The sequence below is a fragment of the Podarcis raffonei genome, chromosome 13 (genome assembly GCF_027172205.1).
Source record: "Podarcis raffonei isolate rPodRaf1 chromosome 13, rPodRaf1.pri, whole genome shotgun sequence".
NCBI classification, from domain to species: domain Eukaryota; kingdom Metazoa; phylum Chordata; class Lepidosauria; order Squamata; family Lacertidae; genus Podarcis; species Podarcis raffonei.
This window is the reverse complement of record NC_070614.1, coordinates 8,197,840-8,215,228: the sequence shown is the minus strand read 5'-3', so window position 1 is coordinate 8,215,228 and position 17,389 is coordinate 8,197,840. Positions and strand designations below refer to the sequence as shown.

Below are 17,389 nucleotides of genomic sequence, written 5' to 3'. Positions count from 1 at the left end.
TTGCAGTTCCAAAACAGCTGGAGGGCCAAGTTTGGCCATCATTGAATTAAGAGTACAGTGGTACCTCGGGTTACAAATGCTTCGGGTTACAAACTCCACTAACCCGGAAGTACTACCCTGGGTTGAGAACTTTGCCCCAGGATGAGAACGGAAATCGCACGCTGGTGGCGCGGCAGCAGCGGGAGGCCCCATTAGCGAAAGCGCATCTCAGGTTAAGAACGCTTACGCGTTAAGAACAGACCTCCGGAACAAATTAAGTTCATAACACGAGGTACCACTGTAATGTTTCCCACCCCCCTTTTAAGATCTACAAAATATATTACCTCTGGATTCACATGGTAGCTTCACTCTTTGAAATAAAAAGTTTAGATTTGAAACATTGCGCATTGCAGATGCAGGAAGTAGTAGTGGATCATGTGATCAAAATGTGCTCTCCTGCCCAATTTAAAAAAATATGAGTTTCAAAGCGAGTTTTAGAAACTACAAAGGTTCATTTCAATCCAGGTTGTATATATATCACCAAACATGTATAAGTATGTGTGTATGGGAAAATTTATGTATGATAGAGCAATGATGAGAAGACATGTGTAATCCCACAACACTGCTCTTGATATTCTGAATCTCTTAAATTGGGATTCACTCAGTTAAAATGACAAGTGCTATAATATTCACCGGAACTACATACATCTGAGTCTGCATTATGTATTTCCAAATTTACTAATTTGTTTTGCTTTCAATCTATATTTCAAGATCTTCTTTCCTGATAGGCTGTCAGACAGCCCAGAGGACTCCTTTATTAATTGCCAATGTGTTTGTCAGTCTGCTTTCGTCTCTGCTTGGTTTCAGTGTTAATTTATACACAGCTAATAGCATCAGTAAAACTATACCTGATGAATAAACAATGTAAACATTAGACCCTGTTTCAAGTGTTATTAAAAATGTATTTTAAAATATCCCCGTTTCCTTTGGTGTGAATGATGATTTTCACTGATGTTCGCAACAGTTTGTTTTCATATTGCTTATGTAGCAAATATTGCTACAAGCTAGTCAATCTATGGGTTCTTACCTCCATAGCTGTCAACTTTTCTTACGAGGAATCCTATTCGGAATAAGGGAATTTCCCTTTAAAAAAGGGAAACGTTGACAGCTATGCTGATCTCACACTTCCCTAGAAGCTCAACCCATAAAGCTACAGCCCTGCATTGCCCCTGGGAACTGAGTTGTTCTTGTTAGCTACTGGGCCAAGTTCAATGTGTTTCTATTAGTTCAGAAAACCTTAATAACTTGATTTACCCATGATATCGCCTTACTGCACATGCGCCCACTTAACCGCTTCAATCATTAAACTTTGGAACTCCCAGCCTATTGAGATAAAGCAGGCAACTTCACTGTACTCTTTTTGACACCTACTAAAAACATTCTTGTTTAGGCAAGCCTACCCAGATGCTTAGAAATGTGAGGCAGTTTCAATCTGTTTTAGCACTTTTTAAAAAAATATTTTTTATTAAGGATTTTCTTGTTTTACAGAAGTGTAGTGCCTCGTATTTTTTTCTTCTTCTTCCATGTAACATTTTTACAAATCCGTTTCATTTGTTGAGGCATTAGGGGGAGAAGAAGAAAACAGAAAAAAGAAAGGGGGGTGGAGAGAGGGAAGATGGATGGGGGTGGGGTTGGGTGGCGGTGTTTCTATTATGTTTAATGTATGTAGAGTTTGGTGTCAGCGTTGCTTGTGTTGTTCACTTGTGTCCCTTTGGTGGTGAGAGAGGTTGGGGTTGGCCTAGGGTGTGATTGTTTGCTTGTGATTGGCTGTGGTGATCTTTGTTTTCATGTGTGAGTGAGGTGGGTGGGTGTTTTGGATCAGGTTAGCCATATTGATTTGTATGCTGTTGGTGGATTATTGTCATTGTCCTGTTGGGTTGTGTATGTGATAAAGGGGAGCCATACCGGGGTGAAGGCGTCTTCTTCTGTTTGTCCCCGTGTCAGTTTCAGTTTATTAGTTAATTTTTCTAGTAGGGCTGTTTCCCATACTATTTGGTACCATTGGTCCATGCTTACTCCTGACAGGTCTCTCCAGTGTTTGGTTATGGTGTTTCTGGCTGCTGAGAGCAGGTGGGTTATGAGTTCTTTGTGGTGTAAATGGGCATTGTTGTCTTGGAAGATGTTTAGTAGGGCCAATTCTGGGGTGTTTTAGCACTTTTAACTTTAGGTGGCAAGTGTGGCAGGAAGATTCAAGGACGATCAAAGAAACATTTAAACATTTCAGTGTAGTATTGTATCAAATTATTATTTTTCATATATCCATATATGTGGATTAATATGAAGGGTGGTATACAAATTTAATAGATAATAACAAACCTCTTTTCAAAACGAGAACAAGACCACATAGACAATTCTTCCACAGTTCTGCACAACATATTGTTGAGAACAGGGATTTTCAACTCTGACAAATACAGAAGATCAGAAAAGAGCAAGTCTCATGTCAGTGAGATGAGAGTTTGTCTCAAATTAGACCTTATATAAATGAGTTTAGCCAGCAAAAGCAAACTCACACCCCTCCCCGAGTTTGTATAAATACATAGGGTACACACATAAGGGTCTCTTCATCATTATATTTTTTTGGGGGGTGATTCATGTTCTTATGCACCTGCATTGCTTTATATTTTCTGGATACCCCATGATCCTATTACAAAGCAGTCTTGTCCTTTGTTACACATCAAGCACTGCTGGTTGTTTCTTTTTTGAGGTTGAATCCTGACAAGACAGAAGTACTGTTTTTGGGGGACAGGGGGCGGGCGGGTGTGGGATACTCCCTAGTCCTGAATGGGGTAACTGTGCCCCTGAAGGACCAGGTGTGCAGCCTGGGAGTCATTTGGACTCACAGCTGTCCATGGGGGTGCAGGTTAATTCTGTGTCCAGGGCGGCTGTCTACCAGCTCCACCTGGTATGCAGGCTGAAACCTTACCTGCCCGCGGACTGTCTCGCCAGAGTGGTGCATGCTCTAGCTATCTCCCGCTTGGACTACTGCAATGCGCTCTATGTGGGGCTACCTTTGAAGGTGACCCAGAAACTGAAATTAATCCAGAATGCAGCAGCTAGACTTATGACTGGGAGCGGCCGCCAGGACCATATAACACCAGTCTTGAAAGACCTACATTGGCTCCCAGTACGTTTCCGAGCACAATTCAAAGTGTTGGTGCTGACCTTTAAAGCCCTGAACGGCCTCGGTCCAGTATATCTGAAGGAGCATCTCCACCCCCATCATTCTGCCTGGACGCTGAGATCCAGCGCCGAGGGCCTTCTGGCGGTTCCCTCACTGCGAGAAGTGAGGCTACAGGGAACCAGGCGGAGGGCCTTCTCGGTACGGGTGCCTGCCCTTTGGCACGCCCTCCCATCAGATGTCAAATAGATAAACAACTACCTGACATTCAGAATACATTTTAAGGCAGCCCAGTTCAGGGAAGTTTTTAATATTTAATGCTGTATTGTTTTTAACACTCGATTGGGAGCCGCCCAGAGTGGCTGGGTGGCTGGGAAAACTCAGCCAGATGGGCGGGGTATAAATAATAAATTATTATTATTATTATTATTATTATTATTATTCCAATGTATTTCTTATCAATAAGAAAATTTGGCATGGGAAATTTTCATTCTGAAACTGTGGTGCGGGGCAGGGGGGGGGTCTGAGACCCTACTGCAGGGGTCAGCAAACTTTTTCAGCAGGGGGCCGGTCCACTGTCCCTCAGACCTTGTGGGGGGCAGGACTATATTCTGAAAAAGAAAAAAAAATGAATGAATTCTGAAATATACTCAGAGTCGCAAAGTGATTTCATGCTCTTTATTCAGCTCATAGTGGTGAGGAGGAATGAATGAAAGTCCCCTCAAAGTATCTGCTTTATATACATTATTTACACAATGGGCTGCACATGATTGGCTAATTCCGGAATTCTACTGTAAGCCAATCAGGTTGTGGATTCACTTCTATCTGGAGCATGATTGGGTAGTTCCTGCCAACCAATCATACTGCTGTATTGTTCTAGGACCAATCAGACTGCTGCATTCTGAATCCTATTGTTCTAGGACCAATCAGACTGCTGCCTTTTGGATCCTATTGTTCTAGGACCAATCAGACTGCTGCAGTTTGGATCCTATTGTTCTAGGACCAATCAGACTGCTGCCTTTTGGATCCTATTGTTCTAGGACCAATCAGACTGCTGCAGTTTGGATCCTATTGTTCTAGGACCAATCAGACTGCTGCAGTTTGGATCCAATTCAACTCAGTACATAACAAATTCGTATGCCCCACAAATAACCCAGAGATGCATTTTAAATAAAAGCACACATTCTACTCATGTAAATACACGTTGATTCTTGGACCGTCCGCGGGCCGGATTGAGAAGGCGATTGGGCCGGATCCGGCCCCTGGGCCTTAGTTCGCCTACCCCTGCCCTACTGCTTCAGAGAATTTCATCGTGATATGTGCAGTCATGAGGACTAGAAACAAATTAATCACAACAAAAAGTCGGGAGAAAGTTGAGAGCCGCTGCTGCTGCTGCTGCCGTCCTACCCATCCGACAGGGCGTTCCCGCCTTTCGCGCGCTGCTTCTTTCACACGTTCGCGTCAGTCACGCGTCGTTCGCGCCTCCTCCTTTTCCTCACGGTGCTGGGTTTTTGCATTTGAAAACACGCAAGCGCCGGCCTCCCTTGCCTGAGGAGAACCGCGCGCGGCGGTTGGCGGCGAGAAGGGAGGCCTCGGCCCTGTCAGGAGGCGGAGTGTCGGCCCGGCTCCCGGATTGGCCTGCCAGGCGCCGCGGACCCGGCCTCCCTGCTGCACCCGGGAAGGGCGCCGCGGGGCGGAGCCAGGCCGGGCGGGAGGGCGCTGCTTTCCTGGCCGGCTTGGGAGCTGAGGTGACGCCGACGCCGACGCTTCCTCCTTTCCCTCAGCCTTGCCCGCCTTCCCCGTCGCTTCCTCTTCTCCCCTCAGGGCCTGAGGTTCGGGGCCGCCGGAGCGCCGCGTGACGGGGCGGAGAGGCAGCAGCCGACGCCGCCGGCGAGGAGGAGGAGGAGGGTGTCGGGTGAGGAATCCGCCGAGGCCTCTGCGGCGAGGGAGGCCGGCCGGGCCTGCGCTAGGCCGAGGCTGGGCTTGAGGGGGCAGCCGGGGAGAGGGGACCTGTCCGACCGACCAACCGACCGGGGAGGGGAGGATATGGGGCGGGGGGGTCTTCACAGGCCTTAGCCCCCCAGCCTCAACCTGGGACGGGAGGAACGAGGGAAGCCGTGGCGTGACATGGCACATGGCAATTTTTATTTTTTATCTTTTGGTTCGACGTGAATTCGGGTAGGGGGGAAGGGGCAGCCCATGACTCTGTTAGCCACCCCCTCCCCAAATTAAAATACACCGCCAGGTTTCAGTTTCTGTGACTACAGCCTCCCCTCCCCCCCCAAAAAAAATCCAAAGCTTCATCTTTTATAGTTGCATCCCCGCTTCAAATCCAAAATTCAGGGCCAGGTTTCAGCTTCTAGAATTATTACTGGCTGCCAAAAAGATCCAAAATTCAATGCCAGGCTTCAGCTTCCATAACTTCGCCCCACCCCAGTCCAAAATTCAATGCCAGGTTTCGGCTTCTAGAATTACGTGCTCCCTCTCCAAAAAATAATAATTGAAAATTCAATGCCAGGTTTCAGCTTCTAGAATTATCCCCCCCCCCGCCCAAAAAGATCCAAAATTCAATGCCAGGCTTCAGCTTCCATAACTTCACCCCACCCCAATACAAAATTCAATGCCAGGTTTCAGCTTCTAGAATTACGTGCCCCCTCTCCAAAAAGACCCAAAATTCAATGCCAGGTTTCAGCTTCTAGAATTACACCCCACCCCCTTCCAAATTAAGTATCAGCTTCCATAATTACAATACCCCCAGAATTCAAAATTCAGTGCCATGTTTCATGGGGTGTAGCCAGGATTTATGTTGCGGGGCAGGCTTCATGTTGGGGGCCCCCCAAACCTCAGTTAAGTATTTTTATTGATTTACTTGATTGGGGGCAGCTGCTTCCCTGCCCCCCAGGCTGTGCCCATGCTATGTTTCAACTTCCATTAATCCATTTGCTAAAAAAAAATCCCACCCCAAACGCTTCATTGTTTCTGGAAGACAAGAAGGAAGAATAACTATGGATGTGCAGAGTGTGTACCACTCTGTTGTTGTTGAGCCTTTCTCTTTCTCTCTCTCTCTCTGCATCAAAGACTGTGTGCACCTTGCGACAGAACTGTGAAATTTGGAGGCAGGTAAGGCTGCTGTATCTGTGCCTGAGTTGTTGCTCCAGTTTGCTTTACTGTTTCCGTGGGCATATGTGCAAGACAGTGAGTGACCGAAACGGAGGGGCTAGGCCAGGGATCAGCAAACTTTTTCAGCAGGGGGCCAGTCCACTGTCCTTCAGACCTTGTGGGGTAGGCCAATCGCCTTCTCAATCTGGCCCGTGGACGGTCCGGGAATCAGTGTGTTTATATTGCCCCTTTCAAGGTTAAAAAATCGTACTAGGGCTCCTTACAGTTGTGCTAAGTAAGCATCAGGCTACTATTTCAGGAATCATCAGCATCATGGCCTCCTGGACTATTGGGCCGTATCTGACTATCAATTCACCAGCATGCCAGACCCAAAACTGACTAGGATGTGTTTCATAGTGATGGCCAGGTGCCTAGGTAGCTTCTCAGGCACTGGACAAGTTCACGGAGAATAAGTCTCAACAGTGGCTATGCAGAAGCTCCAGGATCAAAGAGTGACAATGTGAGCTGCTGGGGAGCAGCATTAAGTAAAGGTAAAGGTACCCCTGCCCGTACGGGCCAGTCTTGACAGACTCTGGGGTTGTGCGCCCATCTCACTTAAGAGGCCGGGGGCCAGCGCTGTCCGAAGACACTTCCGGGTCACGTGGCCAGCGTGACAAGCTGCATCTGGCGAGCCAGCGCAGCACACGGAAACGCCGTTTACCTTCCCGCCAGTAAGCGGTCCCTATTTATCTACTTGCACCTGGGGGTGCTTTCGAACTGCTAGGTTGGCAGGCGCTGGGACCGAGCAACGGGAGCGCACCCCGCCGCGGGGATTCGAACCGCCGACCTGACGATCGGCAAGCGCTAGGCGCTGAGGCTTTTACCCACAGCGCCACCCGCGTCCCTTGGGAGCAGCATTAGGGGATGGCTAATGTCTCCATACCCTGCTTGTTGACTTCTGTAAGGTGTAGGGTTGGTTATTGTGGAAAATTGAATGCTGGACTCCATGGGCCTTTGGCTTGAACTAGCAAGGCTCATCTTGTTTAACTATAATAATCTAATGGGGAGTGTCTAGGAATATTTGCATATATTCTAGAATTAAAAAAATAGTAACAACAACAGCATCAGTAACTTGAAACATAACCACGAGTCAAATGAAATCTACATTATTTATGAAATCAATATTAAATATAGGTAACACTTAACTTCGAACAGGGAACCAACCATTCAAAAGATCCCCAAAGACAGCTGTGGGTCAAAGGAATAAGATGTGATGCTGGCTTGTGGTACTTCAAATAAAATAAATGAAAATAATAGCGTACGGTTTCTCAAAATTTCTGCAGGTCTGGGCCACGATCAAATAGCCTATAAAGAAACAGTAAGAAATGGACATAGTAGGAGACCTGTCCCCAGTTCTGCTAAATCCATGAGGTAGAATGATAATAAAACAATAATCATGATTACTTGCCAGGATACATGTCCAAGAATAAAATATTTTTAGAACTGAGAGTACTCACTTCTTTCAAAAGAAGATTCACCCCACCCACAATTCATTCAAAACATAGTACGGAGCATTGACCAGGCCATGTAACAGCTCTTGGATGCCATTAGCCTTGCAACTTAATATTTCATTTTTTGTTAAACAAATACTGTGTTGAATACCGACTTGAATGGGTCACAGAGATAAATTCCTGTTTGGAATGGAGCGAAAAGGTCCATCTCATCTAAAGATCCATTTGTTGTTTATTAGAGCTCCACCCCTGCAACACTCCATTGTCCAGAAATATAAGTCTTATGCCTCTGTTTCTATGCTTTTTGGCAGGAAGAATGACTCCTGTACTTCTTAAAACCAACCTTTGGTTGAAACAGGAAGCGGAGCTGTTCCTTCTGTACAGCCCCTCAGAACCCAAAAACTGCCTGAAAAAGTACCTAAGTAGCAGTTGATATTCACTGAAGGCCTTCAAAGTTTATGCTAGCAAGACCTGCAATGTTTTCACTTTTTCCAATATGTGTTTACAGAGAAATGCACACTGACTTGGACCAGTCTCAGTTCTCTCCCCTCCCTTCCCAGTATGTTTTAACAGCATATACAAGGTTGAAATGCATCCACATTTCTTAAAACACTGATTTCAGCAGACATACAATATTGGATTCTAATAAGTACTTATTAAAGGGATTATCTTTTGAAGCGAACCTAGGAGACTTGCAGGTGCTTAACGATTTAAAATCTGTTTCTTTTTTAGCCCCTTAAAAGAAAGGTTTCTGAAAACTTTATGATTTTTTTCTGTTTTGCTAGAAACGATCAACAAGGAAAGGGTGCTCTTGCTAGTTCCTTACATTTGGCAGATACTGTCTCACTGTGCTCCATTCCCATTTCTAAATTTCTAACATTTAGGCCTCTTGTTTGTCTAATATGGGTTATACTCCTTCCTTTCAGGGCAGCGACCATATAACCCCTGTTGTTGTGTAGTCCAGTATTATTAAAATATTTATTTCTGTACATATCTTTTCATGTATTAGCTCAGTTGAAAAAACAAAAGTGAATGAACTGTGTTGCTTTTTTTGTTGGTGATCACAACTATCTTTTTTACTTCTAGTCCAAGCAAATATATCATAATGGCAGCAGATTCTATGGAAATTGATGATGCTTTGTACAGGTAAGTAATTTAGCAACATACTGAAGCATAGTAGATTCATAATAGTACTAATGATGGATTTGGCTTGTTTTCGCTAAAGTTCAAATACTAGTGGTTCCTGATGTATGGAACACACCATAGCTGCCATGATTCTTGATCTTCAATGGGGTTTAGCTATTGCCAACTTGCTATTACATACAGTTGAATAGTCTATATTGGCACAACTGAAAAGCCTTTGTTGCAGTGACTGAAGAGCAAATTCAAATAGCATTTGGGAAATAGGTGCTGATTATGTGATAACCGTCAAATCTTGGGCAAATCTTTTGCACTGTGTTTAAAGAACAATGCATAATCTCATCTAAAACTATGTTTAAGGAAACCCCTTAATTATTTTCTGTACTTGACTTAAGTAGCATTTTCTTCAGATAGAATGCCTTTATCATCATGTGCCGAAACAATGGCCTAGCTTGGAAATTAAAAATGGCAATATTCTTGGCCAGCATCATAGATTACTTTTGCTGTAGTCCTCCACACAGACTGCTTGAATCCAATTTCATCTGCATGCAGGATTACAGCCTTTGTGCTTAGTGTCTCATGAGTAAGAATACAAAAGAAAGGCAAATGTTTTGAAAATCATGTTACTGCAATATACATTTGTAGTACACTGTATGTTGAAAGTACCAGTGGTAATGCTTACCGTATTTTTTGCTCTATAAGACTCACTTTTTCCCTCCTAAAAAGTAAGGGGAAATGAGTGTGCGTCTTATGGAGCAAATGCAGGCTGCGCAGCTATCACAGAAGCCAGAACAGCAAGAGGGATTGCTGCTTTCACTGCGCAGCGATCCCTCTTGCTCTTCTGGCTTCTGAGATTCAGAATATTTTTTTCCTTGTTTTCCTCCTCCAAAAACTAGGTGCGTCTTGTGGTCTGGTGCGTCTTATAGAGCGAAAAATACGGTATTTTGTGTTGAAACTGTGTACCCTGCAGATAATAGACAATATCCAAATTTTGCTATTTCATTGTCATTTCCTGATGTCAAATTGTCTTTTTCCACTTGGATCCTCTTTGTTAAGTCCCATTTGTAGAAGGGATCATGCCAATGAATAGTTATTTTATGGCTATTTACTCCTTTTTTCCTTTCTTAATTTCACATAGTCGGCAGAGGTATGTTCTTGGAGACACAGCAATGCAGAAGATGGCTCAGTCCCATGTGTTCCTGAGTGGAATGGGTGGGCTTGGAGTGGAGATAGGTAATTAAGAAACAGCATTTTTCTCCCTCTTGTACGTTTTATAAGGATAATATTTTCATATTAAAACGTGCATAAATTTATGTTGTACCAAGTTTTAAGCCTTTAATGAATGTTGTGTTGACTTCTGGATTTGTTTATATGGCTGATATCTTTGTTACAGATTATAATGAATGTGGAATTGCATAGAATTTCTGTGGCTACTCAGTTGTGTAATTCATAGGGATGGGATTGAGAAGGAATTACTGTTTTTCGAAGATGATGGAGCAGTTAAAAAATTGAATTATTGCCAAAGAGGCTTGATGAAAATTATCTAATAAATAAACTTTATAATATTCATCTTTTTCAGCTAAGAACATAGTTCTTGCAGGAATAAAGGTAAGGAGAACGATTTTTTTCTAAGAAAATTTTGTTTTAAAATTAGAATGTTTCCTCAAATAACTGATGATACTTTCGTAGATTTCAGTCATTGCAATTTCCCTAGTGAAATGTTATTAACACAAGTTTCCTAAATGTGGCATGCCATCTGATTTGACTGTAGTGCTGGAGTGTCCAAGATGAAATACTGTATGCTTTCTGTGGGAAGAATAGCTGTGCATGTGCCACCATCTAAGCACTGGCATGCTAGAGGATAGGGCTGTTCTCTGCTCTCCAAGAGGCAGCGTGGGTTTTTGTTTTCCATTGACTTCAAGAATTCCATCTTGATAGTTCTGCTTTAAAAACAACTGAAATACAGTGACCATTTTTAGGCATTTTGGTTCTATTAGATGGCAACTAAAACTCTGGTAAAGGACCTCAAATATTATTTTAAAAAATCAATACCTGCTGCATATGGGATCTTTTAAAGCATTTAGAACCATAAGCTACTTTTTGTGGCGTTGTATGGGGCGTGGGTGGCGCTGTGGGTAAAACCTCAGCGCCTAGGACTTGCCGATCGTCAGGTCGGCGGTTCGAATCCCCGCGGCGGGGTGCGCTCCCGTTGCTCGGTCCCAGTGCCTGCCAACCTAGCAGTTCGAAAGCACCCCCGGGTGCAAGTAGATAAATAGGGACCGCTTACTAGCGGGAAGGTAAACGGCGTTTCCGTGTGCTGTGCTGGCTCGCCAGATGCAGCTTGTCACGCTGGCCACGTGACCCGGAAGTGTCTTCGGACAGCGCTGGCCCCCGGCCTCTTAAGCGAGATGGGCGCGCAACCCCAGAGTCAGACACGACTGGCCCGTATGGGCAGGGGTACCTTTACCTTTACCTATATGTGCTGGCATGGGTAAAAAACACAATCAGAGATGTGAAGAGCAAGGACAGTCCAGAATAGAAGAAAATGGTCCTGTCTGGGGATGGTGGGAAGTGTTTGCTCTTCCCAAACTTCTGTGGGATTCAGTAATATCTTCCCAATATTCCTCAGCACCAGAAGTCTTCATTTAGGATTTCTGCATTTTAAATTTGGTCACTGCATTTCAGTCCCCTTTGTGGTGCTGAATGAATCCTCCCGCCAATGGTGCTTCGCTACGTACTTTTGCAAATTAATTTTTGTTGCTATATAACAGTGTCCCTTCACTGTAAAACAAATGAAATGTCTAGGTTGGCCCTATGCTATAAGCTTGATAAATTCACATGACTCGTAATCACAGCGTACAAAACATTATATAATTGCCACTTTGAATATATTTTAATCTTGTATCCCTTATCTTTTCCGAAGGCTCTTACCATCCATGATACCAAGCAATGCAAGACGTGGGATTTAGGGACAAACTTTTTTGTTCGTGAAGATGATGTTCTAAATTTAAGAAACAGGTGTGTGTACAATTCTTCACAAATACTGTGAGCTTTTAAAGGTTTTTGTCTGACTTTGTACCAGTTTTAAGTACATTATTATTATTATTATTATTATTATTATTATTATTCGTCACTTTCAGAGTCTGTGTTTTCAGAAAAATTGGATTGATTCCTGTTAGCTTTTTGCAACAGAGAAGCTGGAATTGCATTTATCTTTCATGGATTTTTTTTTAAAGAATGAGTACTGCAGAATTGTTGTATTCTTCTGTGTGAAGGAGTAAACCCACACCATTATCTGTCCTGAATAGATGATATGTGGGAGCCAAGGATATACAGTAGCTGCTTATTTTTTAGTTCTACTATTTTACATTAGTAGTTTGTAACTAATATGGATGTATCCTTTTTTCAGTTGAAAGCAATATCAAAGGAAAGCAATATGATACAAAATGCTTTAATCAATTTACTTTTACGTATAATCTAGTACTTTTTAAAACCCCACAATACTATGATAAAATTATTTGTATTATAAACATTGTTTGACAGAATGATTATTTCCAGTTGCTGCATGTGTTTCAGCATTGTGGTCTTTCTCTAGTGCCATCAATGTTGCAAATGCTGGGTTAACAACAACAAAAGTATGACAGGGCATTTCAGGCTTTCATAGATTGAGAGTTTTATCCTTCAAGGATAGTGTCCTCTGTTAAGATTCACTGCATGAAACAATACATTTCTGTGGGGGGAAAAAACTTTCTGTGGAAAAATACAGCAGTGGAAAACTTTACAGCACACATAACTATAATAATATTTTCTTCAGTAGATAATGCATTTATATCTAAATTAGAGAGTGAAATATCTTTCAGAGGGACAGATTTGACTTTAAGAAAGCTAAGTTCTGTGTGAAGTCTGCAATTAAAATGATGGTCGGTGACAGATCACAGTTGCACATTTAACTTGACCTTTGTAGTTAACAGTTGAATCAGAAGCACAGGTAACTTAAGTAAAACCTTAGCTTAACCAGCTGATGTTGGCTAAGTTAGATCAGCTTGGCTGATGATGATGGGACTTATAGTCCAAGAATCGAATGAAGCCAAACTGAGATATCTATTAAATGATGATGACCCCCTAAGATCACTCATGGTTGCCAGATTCTTGATCAGCGTTCTATCCCTAAAGAAGAGAAACGGACTCCTGTGCGGCTCGGATAATCCCTTTAAACTATGATCTATGTTTTAGGATGTAATTAGGTGATATCACCATTGATGTCTTCTACTAATTTATGAGTAGAGGGTGATGTTTATGTTACAAATTTACTGTAATGTATGATGTTGGTCTTTTGTTTTTGTTTTGCTTTGGTTCTTGTCTGTTTTTTGTAAGTTTTGGCGGTTTTAAATTTGGAGGTTTAAGTACATTATGTTGGTATGGGAAACTGTCGTGTGATGGGCCAATGGCCGTAATAAAGTTCAATACAATAGTCCAAGAACCTGTGGAGCGCCCCACTTTGGTTGCCCCTAGGTAAAATCATTTCCTCAGTGAAACATTTTCTTCAGTAGATAATGCTGAACTCTAAATCATTAGAGTTTTCAAAATCATGTGATTGAAATTACATACATACATACATACATACATACATACATACATACTGAGTTCACACAGGTGTCTGGTAGGTAATAATTCAACCAGGTAGGAATGTTTTCCTAATTTGGATGATTGGTACTTTTCAGCCTTCCAGAAAGTTGGTGTATTAATCATGGCTAACTTGAACATTTATGTTAGCAGGTGCTCTAGTAATGTTTGGTGCCACATTTGAAAGGCTGAACTTAAAAGTATAACCTATTGATAATGCAACTGGAAAATGTATTTCAGAGGTGAGGCATCACTTCATCACATTGCAGAGCTGAACCCGTATGTCCAGGTGATGTCATCAACTGCCCCTTTAAATGAAGTTACAGACATCTCTTTCCTCAGACAGTACCAGGTACGTGGCATGTATTTGAAACATCTGTCCTCTTTTCAGGGGTCTGCAAATTTCGGCTGTTTGTGGTAGGCAAGCATCATTTTATGACTGCTCCTGACTTTCCTTAACTTTCCCAGAGTCCCTTTGCAAATGCAAAATTCTTGAGAAAGGGGTGGGTTCACTATCTCACTTTATTGGGAGGGATTTGAAGGTACTTAAAGGTAGAAGCAAGAGAACCTACCCCATCTCCGTGGGTGCCGCTGTGGGTAAAACCTCAGTGCCTAGGACTTGCTGATCGTATGGTCGGCGGTTTGAATCCCCGTGGCGGGGTGAGCTCCCGTCTTTCGGTCCCAGCTCCTGCCCACCTAGCAGTTCGAAAGCACCCCTAAGTGCAAGTAGATAAATAGGTACCGCTTTATAGCGGGAAGGTAAACGGCGTTTCCGTGTGCTGCGCTGGTGCTGGCTCGCCAGAGCAGCTTTGTCACGCTGGCCACGTGACCCGGAAGTGTCTCCAGACAGCGCTGGCCCCCGGCCTCTTAAGTGAGGTGGGCGCACAACCCTAGAGTCGGACACGACTGGCCCATACGGGCAGGGGCACCTTTACCTTTACCTTTAAAGGTAGAAGCAAGAGAACCTACCCCATCTCCATCTTACAGAGGACTTGCAGGTGGTGATGGATGAGTGGAATAATTCTTTCACATCGTGGGGTAGTCTGAAGGCATTCAGAGGCAAGAGGAGTTTTTGTAGCTTTTGCATGGGCTCAAACTGAGAAACTAACCCTTCTCTCACCTTGGTTGAGCAGAACAAGCAAAGCACCTGTCCAGGTGGGAGAGAGATACCAAGGCTAAGAGAAGCTGGAATGCTTGTTCTGATGTCATAGTTCAGTGTCAGAAATGTGCAAATCCTTGTGGCTGTGCTATATAACAGGCTTCCTCAACCTTGGCCCTCCAGATGTTTTTGGCCTGCAACTCCCATGATCCCTAGCTAGCAGGACCAGTGGTCAGGGATGATGGGAATTGTAGTCTCAAAACATCTGGAGGGCTGAGGTTGAGGAAGCCTGCTATATAACTTACCATTTGAAGAAACTTGAATATTTGACTAGTAAGTTCATCGCCTTTGATAACTTAGAATTTATCTCTGGGATTTTTCTTTCAAAAGTGTGTCATAGTAACTGAGATGAAGCTGTCCCTACAGAAGAAGATAAATGACTTTTGCCGTGCGCAGCACCCACCAATTAAGGTAATGCAAAACAGTGAGAATGTAGTATATTGACCAAAAATGGCTGTGCCCATTACTTCTGAGAACTTCCCCATATCTGTTACAAGACTAAATTATTTCCATGCAGACACTATTATAACGTGGTGCTGTTCCTTGTTTTGTTCCTGGACATGCCTGTGCCAAATGCCCATGAAGAACTAAGTTATTCCTCCTAGAGGTTGGAACCCTTTACAGTACAGTAGAACTGAGCAGCATGAACAAAATGAAGGTATCTGAGGAGTTTCTGGCTGCATTTCTGTTGAGTATATGAAATCCAGGTGCTGGGCACTTAGAGGTCACACAGCTCCACATGTTCCTGAATGATACTGCTCACATTAATCTATTTTAATCCAGTTTCAGGCTGGAGTTCAGTAAGAAACAGGTTCCATTGTGTTGACATAGAAGTATTCCATACCGCTGACCATGGTATTGTTCTGGACCAACTCGCTGAATTGCTGTCTGGGTTTGGTATTCAGTTGGTTGGGAGCTCGTATAAGCTAAAGCTCCCAGGCAAAATAGAGGTTATTCGTGGGTAGTTTGTTTGACCTGGGATGTGATTTGATCCTGTTCTGATTAGGGTTACATTCCCTCTCAAAGATCAGGCTTGCCTTTGGAGACCCAAGTGGCTTTGGTGGCACAAACTTCCTTTCAACACACCTAAGCCTAATCTGCCAGCTCCAACCCCTTCTGGACAGAGAGTTTCCGCCCACAGTTAATCCGTGCTCTGGGAGCATCTTGTTTGAATTGTTGCAGTTTGCGATATGTGTGTGGCTGCTTTTGTTGGAAGCTACAGTTAGTGCAAAATAAATAAGCTAGAATGCTCACATGCCCAGTCAGCAGATCTCATCAGTTTTAAAATAACTACATTAACTCCCAGTCAGTTTCTGGGCACAGTTCAAAGTGCTGATTTTAACTTTTATAGAGCTCTAAGTGGCTGAGGACCTTGGTACCTAAAGGATAATCTCCTTCAACAAGAACCAGCCACCTTTTATCAAGTGGCTGGAATGCTGTATTAAAATCCTTGTACAAAAAGAAACCCCATGGTTTTTGGGGACCACACCAGGTAATATGCTGGACAGAGCAGAATAATGGGCTGGTAGAGAATAAACCCACAAGGAACATCATTCACTTAAAAATAAATTTATTTAAGGAAATTGGAATTTATATGGCATTTAAAATTAAGGGAAGAAAACATAAAATAGCAAAATACATAATTTAGAAAAGGCAAGCTTGTTTAGGCATGTTATCCTTCGATTCTATATAGCAGATGTAATGGCTATCAGGCTTCTTCAAATCTTATATAATCTTTTTGTTAAAATAGAGAGAGCTCTGTTATTCTGAGGTAAAGAGGCAAGGAGAAGCAGAAAGTTATACGCCATGGTAAATTCACACCAGCTGGAAGTTTTCCAGACAAAGGCAACCTTTACTTTTGAATTGTCCATTTTTTCTCCTTGTAATCAAAAACTGATCCAGTCAGGATGAGTAAAAAATTGCATTTTAGTCAGTGGAAGAAAGGGTTGGTAATTTTTTGACTCTTGGAAGAGGAAGCAGATAAAATTTTCAAACCACGTGCAAATGCAGGGAAGAGATAATTACACGCTGACTGTATGTCCTCAAATATATACTTTAGTACCTGTATGAGGTGGAGTTTTCCCTACAGGAAATTGTACACTTAATGCAGTCAAAGCAATGTTTGGGAAGGAAGAATCATTTGGGGGCTATCCTCTTACATTTTATCTCTTTGCTTTGAATCAAGATTGTGAAATTTAATCAGTTAATTTGCCTTTTGTATAGTTGTATAGAAATTAATAAGTTAATTTGCCTTTTGTATAGTTTATAAGTGCAGATGTATATGGGATATGGGCACGTCTGTTTTGTGACTTTGGTGATGAATTTGAAGTCCTGGACACCACAGGTGAAGAGCCAAAAGAAATCTTCATTTCAAACATATCTCAGGTGAGGACGATAGCAAGGTTTACTTTATCAGTCCAGTTTGAGAGTCCAGTATATTCTGAAGAAGCTAGAGTCATGGGGTCTAATTAGCCCCAAAGTTTTTAAACTTAAAAAAGTATGCCATCAATGTGCCATTAATTTACATATAACATAACTATAGGAACTACCCAAGTGTAGCTGCAATAATTCATGAATTGTGAATTATGTGTTACAGAACTTGCAACTGTAGCACATGCTACTCTAGCAGCATAGGCACAATTACCGCTTTTCCCAAGTGTGTGAATTGGGCAAGCGAAAAGGGTATATGAGGCAAATCAT

At 42.7% G+C, this 17,389-nt stretch overlaps 1 protein-coding gene across 2 annotated transcripts in view; it reads left to right on the top strand.

Moving 5' to 3' along the window:
- The first annotated feature begins 4,918 nt into the window (after positions 1-4,918).
- UBA6 (ubiquitin like modifier activating enzyme 6) overlaps positions 4,919-17,389 on the top strand; it is a 42,650-nt gene continuing 30,179 nt past the window's right edge. The window contains exons 1-9 of one of the 2 annotated variants that reach the window (XM_053363199.1): positions 4,919-5,072; positions 6,236-6,277; positions 8,854-8,913; positions 10,046-10,140; positions 10,487-10,515; positions 11,831-11,925; positions 13,771-13,882; positions 15,020-15,100; positions 16,952-17,074. In XM_053363199.1, coding sequence (XP_053219174.1) covers positions 8,873-8,913; positions 10,046-10,140; positions 10,487-10,515; positions 11,831-11,925; positions 13,771-13,882; positions 15,020-15,100; positions 16,952-17,074 — 576 coding nt within the window. In that variant the 5' untranslated portion in view covers positions 4,919-5,072; positions 6,236-6,277; positions 8,854-8,872. The remainder of the gene's footprint in view (positions 5,073-6,235; positions 6,278-8,853; positions 8,914-10,045; positions 10,141-10,486; positions 10,516-11,830; positions 11,926-13,770; positions 13,883-15,019; positions 15,101-16,951; positions 17,075-17,389) is intronic. The other variant, XM_053363200.1, reaches the window with a different exon arrangement.